The 17,086-nt window shown below is 36.5% G+C and overlaps 1 protein-coding gene across 1 annotated transcript in view; it reads right to left on the bottom strand.

Annotated features, from left to right (window-relative positions):
• Positions 1-17,086, bottom strand: part of ZFAND4 (zinc finger AN1-type containing 4) — a gene marked incomplete at both ends in the record, with an annotated part of 51,855 nt that overhangs the window by 17,024 nt on the left and 17,745 nt on the right. The window contains 4 exon segments of the mRNA XM_079709063.1: positions 1,920-2,067; positions 10,274-10,475; positions 14,459-14,526; positions 15,447-15,522. Of these exon segments, the coding sequence (XP_079565189.1) occupies positions 1,920-2,067; positions 10,274-10,475; positions 14,459-14,526; positions 15,447-15,522 (494 nt within the window).

Raw genomic sequence — 17,086 nt, 5'->3', positions numbered from 1 at the left:
CATACCTCATTTTATTGCACTTTGCAGATAACCGCATTTTTTACAAATTGAAAGTTTGCTGCAACCCTGTGTTGAGCAAGTCTATATTGATGCCATTTTTCCAACAGCATTTGCTCACTTTGGGTCTCTGGATCACATTTTGGTAATTCTTGCAACACTTCAGACTTTTTCATTATTATTATATTTGCTATGGTGATCCGTGATCAGTGATCTTTGATGTTACTACTACAACTCACGGAAGGCTCAGATTATGGTTAACATTTTTTAGCAATAAAGTATTTTTAATTAAGGTATGTACATTGTTTTTTAGACATAATGCTATTGCACACTTAACAGACTACAGTATAGTGTAAACATAAATTTTATATGCACTGGGAAACCAAAAAAATTCATGTGACTCACTTTATTGTGATATTCGCTTTACTGTGGTGGTCTGGAACTGAATCTGCAATATCTCCAAGGTATGCCTGTATAGTCATACAATGGATTAGTACACAGCAGTAAAAGAGAATGAAATGATACATGGAACAACATGGATGAACTGCAAAAGTATTATGCTGAGCAAAAGAAACCAGACCAAAAAAAGGTGTATTATATATGATATAATTTATACAAAGTTCAAGAACAGTAAAAACTTATGCATGGTGACACATGTAAGAACAGTAGTTATTTCTGGGAGTAGGAAGAGGCAGGTATTGATGGGAAAGGTTACAAGGAAATCTGGAGAGAAATTTTAATTTTGAGTTATACCTATTTTAATTTGAGTTATACCTACATGACTGTATAGAAATGTAAAAATTCATCAGGCTCTATTAAAGACTTGTGAATTTTATTTTATGTACATATTACATTTCAATAAAGAAAAAGTTATTAATGGAGTGAAAAGCAAAGTAATAGAGTGGTGATACATATATATGACAAAAAACTTATATCCAGAATATTAAAGATCTCCAAAAAAGTCAATAAGCAAAACACATACAACCCAATTTTAAAAATGGGCCAAAGATCTGAAAAGGCATTTTACAAAAAAGGATATCCAAATACCCAATAAATAACTGAAAGGTGCTCAACTTCACTGATCAGAGAAATGCAAATTAAAACCATAATGTAGGGCTTCCCTGGTGGCGCAGTGGTTAAGAACCTGCCTACCAACGCAGGGGACACTGGTTGGAGCCCTGGTCCAGGAATATCCCACGTGCTGCAGAGCAACTAAGCCCGTGTGCCACAACTACTGAGCCTGCGCTCTAGAGCCCGTGCCCCGCAACAAGAGAAGCCACGCAACAAGAAGCCCGCACACCTCAACGATGAGTAGCCCCCACTCGCCACAACTAGAGAAAACCCACGTGCAACAACGAAGACCCAACGCAGCCAAAAATTAAAATATTTATTTATTTATTTATTTAAAAAAAACCATAATGTAATGCCACTACACACCAACCAGAACGACAAAAATAAAAAAAGAAGGACCATATCAAATACCGGTAAGAATGCATGAAAACTGCAACTCTCATTCACTATTGGACAGAATTCATTCAATTACTTTGAAAAGTAAAGCTAGTAAAGCTAAACATTCCTTATCAACATCCAGGTAGTGGAGATATCCATAATAAGTAAATATTAACAGCATTTTAAAAAGTAACTGTTGCAAAATTAAGGTTAGGCTATCTTTTATTATCCTTCTTAGCTCTAGAACTATGAAATTTTTTTAAATCATGAATTATTTTGCAGTACTATCACATTAAATACATTGCTGGCCTAAAAAAATCAATTCACCACATTTAATATCTCAATAAATAACTGAGGCCAGAAACTTGAAATGAATAATAGTTTATAAATCTTCTTTTTTCCACAATTACCAACAGACTCAATGCTGTGAGCCCTGCAAGGATATACTAGAGAAAGACCTGGCCAAGCTTCACCTTTTTGCTGAGATTCATGTTCTCCATCTTAGCCTTCAGCAGTTTCATCTTATTCATAGTTATTGAATTTTCAACTATCTGTTTCCCAGAAGGAGAAGGCTCAATTTTCTCATCTTCATCAGTATGCAAATTATACACAGAACCACCACTGCAAAGAAAATAATAATTACTATTGAAATGCACCTTATACCTGCCCAATAACTAAAAATATTTTAAATGCAATATAAACTATAGATGTTGCTAATGATAAAACGATAAATCCATCTTGTCAATGTAAATTCAAGGCAAATGTATTTCAAAAATATATTTCCTATGAGAAAAAAAGTAAATGGGGATAAATATCATGATCTAGCATTACTGAAAATCTAGTACAGCTGAGCTTTTCTGAAGTCAGTATACCATAAGTGAAGATCTTTTATGTTTGGAAATGTAACCAGACAGAATAGCACAGATTTTAAAATGAAAAAAGACACCTTGGTCAAGTCATGACACAAATTATTAAACATGTAAAACATTCCAACTACTGATCAATCACAATAACATTTATTCATAACTTAACATATTTATTATTTGGAGCCCCTTCTCTTTGACTACATAATGCCACAATATAATGCCATAATATAATAGCACTATCACACTATCCTCATATTTATTCTTATATGTCTATCTTTCCCCCTTACTCCCCCATATGTAAGCAAGTTGAAAGCAGATATTAATATTAGGCTTGGGACTTCCCTGATGGCTCAGTGGTTAAGAATCCGCCTGCCAATGCAGGGGACACAGGTTTGATCCCTGATCTGGGAAGATCCCACATGCTGCAGAGCAGATAAGCCTGTGCGCCACAACTACTGAGCCTGCATGCCACAACTACTGAAGCCCGTGCTCCTAGAACCCATGCTCCACAACAAGAGAAGCCACCGCAATGAGAAGCCTGCGCACCACAGTGAAGAGTAGCCCCTGCTCACCGCAACTAGAGAAAGCCCGCAGGCAGCAACGAAGACCTAACACAGCCAAAAATAAATTTAAAAATATATATATTAGGCTTTGTTCATCTTCCTAGTCTTAGCACCTGGCACAATGCTTGGCACACATTTAACAAATGTTTGCTGAACTGAACACAAACATAACTAAAATTTCATTCAGCTTTTTCAGTAATGGGAAAATTAAAATGGTACACAAGCTCAGCATATTTGAAGAATGACTGAAATTTTAAATTGAGCATAAGAAGCATGTGCACTAGTCACCGTGCCCAATTTACTGTATCTATGCTAAAGTAGTATAAGAATTAATATGATTTCCTGTTCTATATGGTTGTAAGAAATGGAAACAATTTAAGATAACCTTAAAGGGCATATTCCATAACACTTCTGAAGGACATACTACCACCACACAAAGGTAAGGTAGAGAGTGGATAGCCCCATTCCTAAACTTTACATGGTGAAACTGGTGACATTCTGAAATCATGGGTTAATTACATTGCACAGCAGCCACAGGTATCAGGAGGAAGAATGGCGGAAATTGGTCTCCATAGCCAATTCAGTCCCTAGTGTTTGACTCGTGACTAACATTTCGATCTATTATAGATGCCTAGTATAATATGAAAATTGACACAATGGACACAACACTAAATTGACACTGCTACCATTTACTGAATGCCTACTCTGCCAGGCACTTTCCGCATATTATTTCTAATCCTCACAAAAACTACATAAGATGATATTATATCCCATTTTATAAATGAGGAACCTGCAGTTGAGAGAGGTTAAATGATTTTGTTCAAGACCAGAGAGCTAGTAAATGGTGCACCTAAGATTCAAATCCTCTGTCTGGTTCCAAAGTCTATTCTTTATACTACTTCCTGTTGCTTCCCCAGGCACCAAACAATAGACCTTACTGCGTCATACTCATGTATCCAAATTAATTAACAGAATTTATAGTATGTGAAGGCTCTCATCCTGAACTTAACTATACCTGAAAAGGAAAGTTGAGGTGAAGATTTCTGCCAGTTCACCCATGGAGTTGGAAGGAATGACTCAAGTATATTCTATTCTTGGTCACCTTATAATACTTTAACTTCAACTACTTCTCTGTTATGTCCTGTGGCATTTTAAATTTATCCATATCGAATACTAAAAGAGGTTTCTGACTCAACCTTCCTGTCATAAAAAACTGGTCCTTTACTATTTTCCCATAGAGACCAGTGTGTGTGTGTGTGTGTGTGTGTGTGTTTGTACGTTAAAAAGTACAATCATGATAAATATTTCATGGGCTGCATTTTAGAGGATAAAAAAACATTTTTAAATTCACCTAATTTGGGGACTTCCCTGGTGGCACAGTGGTTAAGACTGCGCTCCCAATGCAGGGGGCCCAGGTTCAATCACTGGTCAGGGAACTAAATCCCACATGCATGCCACAACTAAGAGTTCGCATGCCGCAACTAAGACTCAGTGCAACCAAATAAGTAAATAAATAAATAAACATTAAAAATATATATGTTTAGAAAAAATTCACCTAATTTTTTCAAAATACCACATTATTCTGTTTCCTCTCACAAAGCATAGATTCATGAGATCAGTTAGAAGCCAATCCCAATTTTTTTCTAAATGGAAAAATGTAACTAGACCAGGATAACACAGTAATTTATAAACTTAATCCAAGAATATCTTTCTTTATTTTTAAATATTCTAAATATTTTCTTGAATGCTATATTTAACTTTTTCTACATCTTTTAACCTAATAATAGGATTAAAGAATAAGAGATGGGGGGCTTCCCTGGTGGCGCAGTGGTTGAGAGTCCGCCTGCCGATGCAGGGGACACGGGTTCGTGCCCGGTCCGGGAAGATCCCACGTGCCGCGGAGCGGCTGGGCCCGTGAGCCATGGCCGCTGAGCCTGCGCATCTGGAGCCTGTGCTCCGCAACGGGAGAGGCCACAACAGTGAGAGGCCCGCGTACCGCAAAAAAAAAAAAAAAAAAAAAAAAAAAGAATAAGAGATGGGCAAATGTAATATTTATTCCAACAAGAATATTATTCACCCTGAAGAAAACTCCTTACATGACTTTCACAGATAAGTTACCATTTAATTAAGTGTTGCAATGCCTCCTTTTATTTCTTCCCACTTAAAAAAGAAGGTAGCACAATTAACTAAAAAGATTTGAGACTAAAAATGATGACTGATATTAGATTTTGTATCAGAATGAATCAAATAATTCTGTTTCTTCTTAGAGCAAGAGTCAGCAAACTATGACCAAGGTCAAATTCAGTCCACCACTTTTTTTTTCTTAATAAATTTATTTATTTTATTTATTTATTTTTGGCTGCGTAGGGTCTTTGTTGCTGCGCACAGGCTTTCTCTAGTTGTAGCGAGCGGGGGCTACTCTTCATTGTGGTGCGTGGGCTTCTCATTGCGGTGGCTTCTCTTGTTGCAGAGCATGGGCTCTGGGCGTACGCGCTTCAGTAGTTGTGGCTCACGGACTCAGTAGTTGTGGCTCGTGGGCTCTAGAGCGCAGGCTCAGTAGTTGTGGCGCATGGGCTTAGTTGCTCCACAGCATGTGGAATCTTCCCAGACCAGGGCTCGAACCCGTGTCCCCTGCATTGGCAGGCGGGTTCTTAACCACTGTGCCACCAGGGAAGCCCCTACCACTTATTTTTGATTGGCCCACAAGCTAAGAATGGTTTTTACACTTTTAGATAGTTGAAAAAATCAAAATAATAATATTTCATAATGTGAAAATATGTGAAATTCACATTTGTGTCCAATAAAGTTTTGCTGGAACACAGCCACACTCACTTGATTACATATTGCATGCACTGCATACTGCTCTTACACTACAATGGCAGAGTTGAATAGATGCAAAAGAAATTGTATGTGGCTCTCTCATTGCTTTGTACTGTGGTTTAGCACACTATAAATCACAGTGGCACAGTCATAATCAACAACACTTTGATTACCATGTGTATCACTGTACAATGACATTTTATTACCAGTATGTACCCAACATGTCAAAATGAAGAGAAGAGTAGACTTCAAATGATGCAGTTTTAAGACGCAGTAGAGAGTGGATAATTTTGCTATCAACTAAATAGCAAAATATGATGTTTATTATACAATGACACTATAGCTATGCTAAAGAAAAACTACATATTTGGACATTATCAGACTAAGGACTCATCACAACATTCCCAACCTGCAGGAAAGCAATGGTCAGAAAAAGCAGGAAATTTAAAATGGAACATCTCATCACAGTATAATTTCTTCACAAAAATAAATGAAAATGAGAGTGCAACCAAAAGAAGTTTCCGAGTGGCTTATTTACTAGCCAAACAAGGAAATGTTTACCAATTGTGAATTAATTAAGCCATTTTTGATGACAGCAGTTGAGAAAATGTATCCAAAGAAAATAAACTTGTTTAAAGACTACTTCTTTGGCAAGAACAATTTCTAGAAAAGTTGAAAACACTGGAAGCAACATCAATCGTTAATTAAAAAATCAGGCAAATGATTTGGAGTCATTTTCCTTGGCTTTTGACGAGTCAAGATAAACTAGATACTATTCAGTTGTTTTTGCTTATTCAGGGTATCAAAACCAAATTTGAAGTGACTGAAGAACTAGCCCCCATGTATTGTCTGCATGAAACAACTACATTTAAGAATATTTTCAAAGAAATTTCTAAAACACTAACAGTACAACTTGAAGTAAAATCTACAAGTGGGGGGCTTGCCTGGTGGCGCAGTAGTTGAGAGTCCGCCTGCCGATTCAGGGAACGCAGGTTCGTGCCCCAGTCCAGGAAGATCCCACATGCCACGGAGCGGCTGGGCCCGTGAGCCATGGCCGCTGAGCCTGCGCGTCCGGAGCCTGTGCTCCACAACGGGAGAGGCCACAACAGTGAGAGGCCCGCGTACCGCAAAAAAAAGAAAAAAAAAAAAAAATCTACAAGTGATGGAGCAAAAATATGTGTGGAACAGAAAAAACAAGCTTTTTGGACAAATTTACAAAGCTAATGAAATGTAAGGTGTTTAAAACCTATGGTTACTCATTGTGTTATTCATCAGCAGGTAATCCTGCAGTAAATATTTCAATCTATCATGTATTACTGAACTAACAGTGTCAGTGGTAGACTTTATTTGTCTCATGGACTTAACCATTAGTTCAATGGCTTGGCAGTAGCAGCTTTATTGTGATTTTTTTCAGCTCAGGGCTGACACAATTTTTCTGAATGAGAAGAACCACTCACAACCGCTAATATCCAATGCAGAATGCCTTTGGAAATTAGTTTGTGCTGTGTACTTGATAATGTTCCTTAGTGAATTCCACCAAAAATTACAAGGCAAAACAGTACTTACATGAGAAACTTACACTGCAGTAATGTCACACTGACAACTAGCATTACTTGGAATCACATGTAATATCATGCTTTCAAAAGTTAAAAACAAAGCGAGATCTCCATTCCCACACAAATTTGCAGCAGACATACTTTCCAAACTCAAATTACACTCCCAGCAGCGTTTTCATACCTCACTGCAAGTTAAAGGAAATCTGTGTATTTCAAAATCTATTTAAATGTGCAATTGAGAAGCTCCACCTATGTTCAATTGGAAGTGACTGATCTGCAACATAATGAAATGCTAAAGGCAAACAGCAAGGGAAGACTCTAACAGAATTCTATAAATGCCTTCCAAGTGATGAATATGCTCAATTAAAATCATATGCTCATGGACTGCTATCATTATTTGGCAAGTACCTATCTGTGTGCAATGAAATTTTCAAAGATAAAGTACATAAAACTCATTCCAGATCAATATTAACAAATGAACTTTTACAACTGATTCTGCAAATTTGATAGGCAACACTAGCTTTCAACACCTTAACTAAACTGTTACTCCCACACAAAAGAATTCCATTCTTCTCATCAGTAGACCTGAATTACACACACACACGTGCACACACACACACACACACACTATTCTTCTTCTATTTTGAATTTTGTCTGTAAAAATTTTGTGAAAATTTGTTTTCTCTTGTTATATAAGTACTTACATGGTATCCTTAGTTTTATCTCTTGGCCTGGAAACCCTAAAATAGTTACTATCTGGCCCTTTACAGAAAAAGTTTGCTGCCCTCTATTGTGGAGTAAGAAAGCCTCTCTTAGAATAGGCAAGATAAGGTATGACCAGAAAAGGTTTTCTGCTCTGCTTCCTCATCCACCCTATCCCTTCTCCAATTCTGGTAAGTGAATAGAAAGGAAAAGAAAAATTAAAAATATCTTAAGAGGAACAATAATAATACAATTTTAACTGAAATCCATAACAACATTTGGATTATGTCTTAAACACAAATAGAAGTTGACTGGGGAAAAACTGGGGTAAAAGGAGTAAATGATGTTTTAAGCAAAGGAAAAAAGATGTACAAAAACATGGCATAATTAAAGAGGCCTGTAAAAATGACGATAACAGGTTTTGAAGGGCATTCCATGTTAAGCTACGGAGCTTAGATTTTCTCCTTTAGGAAAGGAGAGCCAAAAGAGGATTTCCTAAGGAAGAAAACCAAAACAACAGCTAGCTAGTACATGGAGAGACTGGTATAAAGAAATTCTACTCATGGTCTAAGTGAGAGACCCTGGATTAAAGCTGCAGCCCTCACTGGTCCCTCTTCTCTACTTTTAGCCCATATGTTTAAGGCATGTTAGCAATGCTAACCACAGCCTGACACGTAGAGTCAACAGTCAACGCCCATTTGTCACATCTGCTCTCTGGCCCCAAAGAATGAGTATAATCTCTCTTCCACATAACACTCTGAGGTGAGGCAGAATCCTAAAGGAATCCCCAGGATTCCCAATTCCTGGTGCTCACTCCCTGTATACTCTCCTAGCCTTGAGTTTGTGCATGACCTATGACTTGCTTCTATCCAACAGAATATGGCAAAAGTAAAGGGATTTTTAGATGTAATTTAGGCCCCAAATCAGTTGATTTTGAGTTAATCAAAAGAGAACTGAGGGAAGCTTCTACCCAATAGCCAGTAAAAGAACCAGGGCCCTCAGTCATATGACTGTCAGGAAATGAATTATGCCAGCAAAGTGAATGAGCTCAAAAGTAGATTCTCTTCCCCAATCAAGCCTCCAGGTAAGAGTGCAACTTTGCCAACACCTTGACTGCAGCTTTGTGGGAACCTGAGCAGAGCACCTGGCTAAACCGTGCCTAGACTCCCAGCTCATAGAAACTGATTTCCAGACTACAAGTTATTTTTTGTATGAACGGTATTGCAACTAGGTTTTTATGCTGTGGAATTAAATTTAGTTACCCGTAATACCTTTCCTTCCTTTGTCTGCCTGTCCTACTCCTCTTTTAAGGTCACTTTTTCTCAGAGGTTGTCCCTAACTCCCCACCTTTCAGGCAAAATGAAGGCCTTCTTATCTGCTTTTCCAGAGATGTTGATGTCTTTTTATAACAACTGCCAAAATTATATTATAGATACTATTTATAGCAGATTGCATGCTCCATGAAGGGAGGGAATATAATCTTTATAACCTAGTGCCTAGTGTAAAGACTGACTATAAAAGTTCAGTAAATTTTCAGTAAATGTTTTAAAGTGAAAGGAGGTAAAGAATCATAGTAAGGCAGAGGGCACAGAAACTTGAAGGTTACCTTGTCCAATTTACTAAGTGTTCTACTGCCTAGCTAAGTACCTTTAAGTTGTTTCCTTCTGATTTTAGAATATAACAACTCCTCTTCCTCTTTTCTTTTAAGGATTATATGTTTTGTTATTTTTTATTTATTTATTTGCGGGGGGGCCTCACTGTGCAGCTTGTGGGATCTTAGTTCCTCGACCAGGGACTGAATCCAGGCCCTTGGCAGTGAGAGTGCGGAGTCCTAACCACTGGACCGCCAGGGAGTTTCCCCTCCTCCTTTTATACAGTAGGAAACCAAGACTAGAGAAGTAAAGAGATTTATCCATCTTTAAGCAGCAGAGTTAAATTTTGGAAAAAAAGAGCAACTTTAGGCTTAACCCTTTCTATTATGCCACGGTTGTATAATAACACACTATTGTAACAAGACTCTATAATCTAGTAAGCATCTTAGACTTTCATAAAGTGACAAAAATAAATATTTTTTACGAAAAATCCTACTCCATAAAGAAATTTCAGTTTTAGAAATTACTCATATCAATCATACGAAGGAAAATTTCAGAATTATATACTTGAGGTGGGGTGGGGGAAAAGGGGAGAATGAATAAAATTTAGTTAGTCTTGTGAATATAATAAGATTATTTTGACAACACAAGGTAAACATAAGGTTTATGGGTGTATCATACAATGTTCTCCTTTTCTAAGTGAGACATGCAAATGAAAATCTATTTACCTTAAAGATTCAGATAATGGTGTTAAAGTGCCATCTCCCCTGTCTACTACATGAAAGAAATTCAATTGATCTCCTTCTCGGTATACCAGAAATGTAACTTGTTTGTTGCAGGAGGTCTTCTCCCAGACCTCATCTCGACTGGAATCCATGTACTCAGCCATCTCCCTAAGTGGATCTTCCATAGGAACGACAAATGGAAAAACTGATAAACAAGCTTTCAATTTACATCAAGTTTAATGCATCTTGGTACACTGTCAGGATATAAGGTGCTGAATTTGAACAACAATCCTATGCATACAATACATATATATTACATTCTTCAAATAAGTTTCTGGTCTTTTCATAGTTAATATAGCATTTTCTATGTTGTATTAATATGAAAGAAATGAAATGATTATGTTGTTATGTACAAAGACAGGGTTTAACCAAATACATGAGGTTTTTCCTGTGTCACTGGAGAGTATATTTGTTGATTGTATGACATAATTATCTATAACTATTTTCACTTTATACCTTCCACTCCCTATATTTTCCAATATTGGTTCCAACAATCAATAATTAAAAAGCAATGTAAATTCCACTTACTTTAGATTAAAAAAACAAACACACACACAATTGGGGAACATATGTTAGAAATTAGCAGTGAATCCCTTTTTTTCTTTCTGGTTTTATATAAAGGCTGATTCTTCTTAGAATTGTTTCTTAACGTGAAGATAGGTAATTAAAAGTACACGGTAACCCACAACACAAGGGGGTCCCTTAGTGTGCTAAAACTGCTATGTGTGTAATGATCAGTATGTTGTTTCTTGAAAGCATCCTCCCAGGACCCCACTTGTCCTGGTATGTACCTGTGTGTCTAGTCAGAGCACGTGGCTCTAGCGGCCTGGCACTGTCGTCAGGTTTGAATGACACTGCACAGCCATCAGCTCAACCCACTCTCATCCATAGCAGCCACAGACAGAGTCCGCTCCTGTGGTGGGGACAAGCCTCAAGAGACTGCTAGCTCACAACCTGAATGTTCTAAATGCCCCTGAACCTCAGATCAGGGAGTCTAAGCAATGGCTGAGGGAAAAAAAGTTCGCTCCCAAAGACGTTTTCATGTCAAGCTGCAGAAACATTTGTTCTTCTTAAAAGACGCAACAATTTCTCAGACTCTATAACTTTCATTCAAGTAGCTTACTTATTAACAGAGTAACAGTGCTGAACTGTTATCTGAACCTGTCAAAAAGTTACAGCAATAATAAATATTAAACTCTGAAAGTAATGAGGTAAAAACATTGAAGATGTTCCCATATCCTAAATTCAATTCCATCACTACTAAAACACAAAAACTTCAGAAACATAATAAGATTTACCTTGTTTTACAAAAATAGTTGGATGTTTCGATAGACTCTTTCATAGGCACAAGATGTGTAAGTATTAAAGGACATTTTTTAAACAGGCTCTTGCCATTTTAAGTTTATGCTACATTTTCCAAATTACATTAATAAGAAACAAAAACTATGCTACCACCATTACTAAAGCCACATGAAAGTCTTGTTTAAACCAAGTGCCTTACTTAGGGAGGCACTGGCATTGAATATGTGTATGCACCTATGTGTATGTATGCACATTCCTTTTCATAATAGAAAAATCATTTAGATTTCATCAGGTATAAAACATTATGTATATAGTTTAGGATAAAATTTAATTTTAGAAAGGAAAGCGTTTTTTTATTTTCTTTTTGGCCACGCCACACAGCTTGCGGGATCTTAGTTCCCTGGCTAGGGATGGAACTTGTGCCTGCTGCAGTCAAAGTGCAGAGTCCTAAATACTGGACCACCAGGGAATTCCCAGGAAAGTATTTTCCATGTTGTTTTGATAATGGTTAATTCAAAAACAAATTTAAAAGCTAAATATTACTGGAGTTCACACAATAAAGATATTTTCTAAACCATAATTTTCAAGTAAGACTAAATATTGGGTTGGCCAAAAAGTTCATTTGGATTTTTCTGTGAAACGAACTTCTTGACCAACCCAATAGCTAAAAAATAAGGTTTCTGAAATACATTATGGAGAATTTCTAGATCTGGGTACAGTTGTTCTTTTTCACAAAGTTTTCAATGATGTAAGGTAGACAACAGCTACATTTTCATTTTAAAAGTTGATTCAATAAAGGCAAAATTATTAAGAACTTAGTCTAAAACATAAAAAAAAGACAAGTTCTAGGTACTGATTCTTCAATTTACAAACAAGGCACAGGAAGTTGTAGGGAAGAAAGTATTACGAAGCTTCAACTACCGAAGGGTAATGATGTCTTCCACTTTCATTTTGTTTTAAGTAAAAAAATACATGTATTTTTAACTCAGAATCTGTGTACTTATCCTCATAAACATATTCTTAGTCCTAGTAAGAAAAGTAGGTGCCTGATAAAACATTCTGTTTAAAGACAATACTATACACAAATAACAAACTTTGAAAAATATAATACAATGGAATTCACATGTCATTAAATTAGCGTCTTATAACGACTCAGTAAACACATTAGGGTTCTTCTACTACCCTCAGAATGGCTACTATAAACATCATTTAATGTTACATGGGACGATTTCATAGGTCCAACTAATAGAAAGTCCCTGATATTATGAATCTAGTTAATCAGCTCTAACATTATTATCTTTGTTTTTTTCTAACTTATCCAAAACAGTTCAACAGCCAAAGTAACATATCTCACAAAATCCTCTTGAAATAGCTAGGAAATAGATAGTGATAACCCTATTTTCTAATCAAAATTATGAAGCATGGAGATGAAATCTGACTTGTGGAAGAAGTATAAGCCATGAGTGGAATCAGTACTCAACATTCAATTTTCTGGTTAGTGAAGGATCAAACAAATACAAAGGCCTTCCTCCAAACGAGGCCCACAGAGCAGGACTACTCAGAAATCTAAGCATGCCTCTATTTTGTGGGGATCCATCTGATATACCTGAATCGGGGACAAACGTGAACACTCCCGGTTCTTCCCATGCTTAGAACTTTCTTGTTAATCAAGTCTCTGCTCACATCATCATCTCCAAGGGCTCTTCCACAATTGTCCTCCTACCACCCTACTTCCACAGACACTGTCATGCTACCCTATTCCCTCTATAGCACTTACAGCTGCTTGAAGTAACATCAATTCTTCACATGTTTATTGTGGATACTGTGATGAAGCAGGAACTTCTTTTCCCATGAAATACTGCACTGAACATCTAGTAGATGTTCAAAATGTGTTTGCTGAATGTCTCTCTCAGAGACCACCCACATTCTGAAAAAAAGGCTTCAACAGGACTATGATAATATCTATAAAACCCAAATGCATCACAAACCAGGCTAAGAGGTATCTTTGGAATTTCCTACAGCAATCATTACCCCAGGAGTTGAAGACTCAGTGGATTAAAAAAGCAACAAGACCAGTAAAATGAACCTAAACACAATGATAACAACGTAATACTTGTACTACGCCATCCCACTGCCCTTCCCTATACTGGTGAGGTTTATATTTAAATCTCTTTGGACTGAATCAGGAATCATGGGATTTTCTGGAATATGAGCTCCTGCCCCTCATTTAGGCTTTAAAAAACAATGCTATGGCTTCCCTGGTGGCACAGTGGTTGAGAGTCCGCCTGCCAATGCAGGGGACACAGGTTCATGCCCCAGTCCGGGAAGATCCCACATGCCGCAGAGCGGCTGGGCCCGTGAGCCATGGCCGCTGACGCTGCGCGTCCGGAGCCTGCGCTCCGCAACGGGAGAGGCCACAACAGTGAGAGGTCCGCGTACCGCAAAAAAACAAAACAAAACAAAACAAAAAACAATGCTGAAGGACCTACTATATAGCACAGGGAACTATACTCAATATTTTGTAATAACCTATAAGGGAAAAGAATCTGAAATAAATATATATATTCATATATATGTATAACTGAATCACTTTGCTGTAAATCTGAAACGAACACAACACTGTAAATCAACTATACTTCAATAAAAATAAAATAAAATCTTAAAAAATAAAATAGAAAAAGAACAATGCTGAAACAACGAGGTTCTTCTAAGACCTAATAGCAGAAAGAGAACCTGAATAAAACCTGAGGCTATAAAAACACCACCTGGCTTGAAGATTATTATTGTCAAATTGCTTTAATATACATCATTTTAACATATGCCTACCTCTTCTAGTATTTATAGGTCCACCACGCATAGCCAAAACCAGCTTCAAGGTACAACCTTCTGAAATGCTGTGGATAATTAACACAAAAATAAACCACAATCATCAAAATACATTCAGTGTTAAATATACACATAATTATGTGCTGGTTTATCATAGTGCCTACTCTCTAAAAGATAAAAAAAAAAGATACAGCAATGTGCATAAATATAAAGTGTTAACTTATTTACTTGCATAAATAATGAAAACATGAAGAAGTTCTCATAATCCTTAAATATGACATTAATAAAAGTATGAAAAGGACCTCTGTGGTTTAACCTCTTCATTTCACATGTCAGGCCCTAAGAAGAAAAGAAGCTTGTTCAAGACCCAAAGTGTTAGAAATATCAGATCTATTTAATAAAATAAAACAATAGAAGAATAACAAATCTACAAGATCTCCCAACTCCCAGTGTACTCCTAGCTATTCCACATGGCCTCTGACCCTTTTTTTTAAGGAAAGAATGAAGAACTATGTGAGAGAAGGGAGAAAGACAAAAGGTCTGATGGTGTATCTACAATCACTGATGCACACAGTGTCACTTAGTATCGCATGAGGAGGGCCTAAGAAAAATGAAAGACTTGGTGAAGAGCAATACTCTCTTACCCAGTACTCTTGTGAAAATGGAAAGAAAAGGAAGGTAGCCAGATGGGAATGAGTCAATATTCAAAGAAAGGAGCAAAGGCGGCAAGATAAGAAGAGGAAGTCTAAAATAGCAAGGGTAAGTAGCTTGGCGTGAATAGTAATAAAACAAAGAATCAGAGGACAAAGATCAGGTAGCACGGTACTGAGCCAACACATCTTAAAGTTCAGGATTTACACTAAAATGTAGGGATAAAAACTATTCAGAAGAAGAAGAGACATGATTCAAGGATTCAGAAGAAAAACACTGGTATATGGAGTCATAATTCTGAGCGTCTATAAGATATCTGATACGCAGTTACACTCACTTGTAATCATTCAAGCAATAATCATCTTCAAGTTCCATGTTATTCCAAATTAAGTGCTGCTGACAGATGGGAATACCTTAGGGGAAGGTTATAAAAAAATTGGTTAAAAATTCAATAGTATCTTGGAAAGAGTATGATACAAATCAATTTTATCAAAGAAATAATAATAAATTAAACACAATTCTAAATTGAATGTGAGATGCTTAACTAAACTATACAGAATCATAGGTAAAAGGCATGGCTAAAAGTAGATATGATCCAATCTACTCACTAGAAAAGAACAGTATGTTTCAGTAACTCTCTGGCCTTGAAACAAAGTATAAAATTAGGCAGCCCTTTAAAAAGATACCTTGAAATGAGCCCTGAAGAGTTTAAGATCTAACACCTAGAAGACAGTTCTCAATACTGCAAAGTACAGCCTTCATTCAGTTATATTCAGCATTAAAAGTGTATTATGAGTGGAGGGTGAGCAAAATGGATGAAAGGGGTTAAAAATATATGAACTCCCAGCTATAAAATAAGCAAGTCATGGGGATATAATATACAACATGGAGACTATAGTTAATAATATTGTGTTGTATATCTGAAAGTTGCTAAAAGAGTAGATCTTAAAAGTTTTCATCATAAGAAAACAAAATTTTGTAACTATGTATGGTGATGGATGTTGACTATTAACTAGACTTACTGCATTGATCATTTTGCAATACAGTAGTCCCTTGGTATCCGAGGGGTATTGGTTCCAGGTCCCCTGCAAATACCAAAATCCACAGATGCTCAAGTACCTTATACAAAATGACATAGTATTTATTTGCACATAACCTATACTCACCCTCCTGTATACTTTAAATCATCTCTAGATTACTTGTAATACTTAATACAAAGTAAACACTATGTAAATATTTGCCAGCGTGATGCAAATTCAAGTATTGCTTTTTGGAACTTTCTGGATTTTTTTTCCCCAATAATTTCGATCTACAGTTGGTTAAATCCTCAGATGCAGAACCAGAGGATACATAGGGCCAACTTTATATACAAATATCAAATCATTATGTTGTACCCCAGAACTAATATGTCAATTAAATCTAAATTTAAAAATATATGGAACATTTAATTTAGCTTATTTGCCCTTAAAATTTTGTATTCTAAAAGTCTGTTCCCAGAATAACATGTCCACAGGGAATAATGATTGTTTATATGTGAGTTTATTTAGTGATTCAGATAGCATCTTTCATATTCTTCCAAATAGAAAGGTCAATAATCCTGAAACAGGGCACAGAATATAATTTCCCGTAAAACATTAATATATTAGAAAATTCCTTCCACCCTAATGTTTGAATGTGATTATAGTCCATAACTGCATATTGCCATACTTTTTTGCAGAGTCTGAACACTAATTAAAGAATAATTCAATCTTTAATAAAAAGTATATTATGGGCAATTTTCAATGCTGAAAATTATGGTCTACAAGACAGTTTCTTTGCATTTCTGTGATGTTAAAGGAATGTTAAGGCAGATTCCATACTCCAGCATAAACTTTTTTTTTTCCTGCAAACTGCACATTTGAATGCCCAAAGACTACTAGCCAGAGAGTGAGCATTATCTACTCAATAGAACATTTAATGGCTACAGATACTGATGTT

Source organism: Hyperoodon ampullatus, assembly GCF_949752795.1.
Source record: "Hyperoodon ampullatus genome assembly, chromosome: 1".
In the NCBI taxonomy this organism is placed as follows: domain Eukaryota; kingdom Metazoa; phylum Chordata; class Mammalia; order Artiodactyla; family Ziphiidae; genus Hyperoodon; species Hyperoodon ampullatus.
The sequence above is the reverse complement of the archived record's forward strand: the minus strand, read 5'-3'. Positions and strand labels throughout refer to the sequence as shown.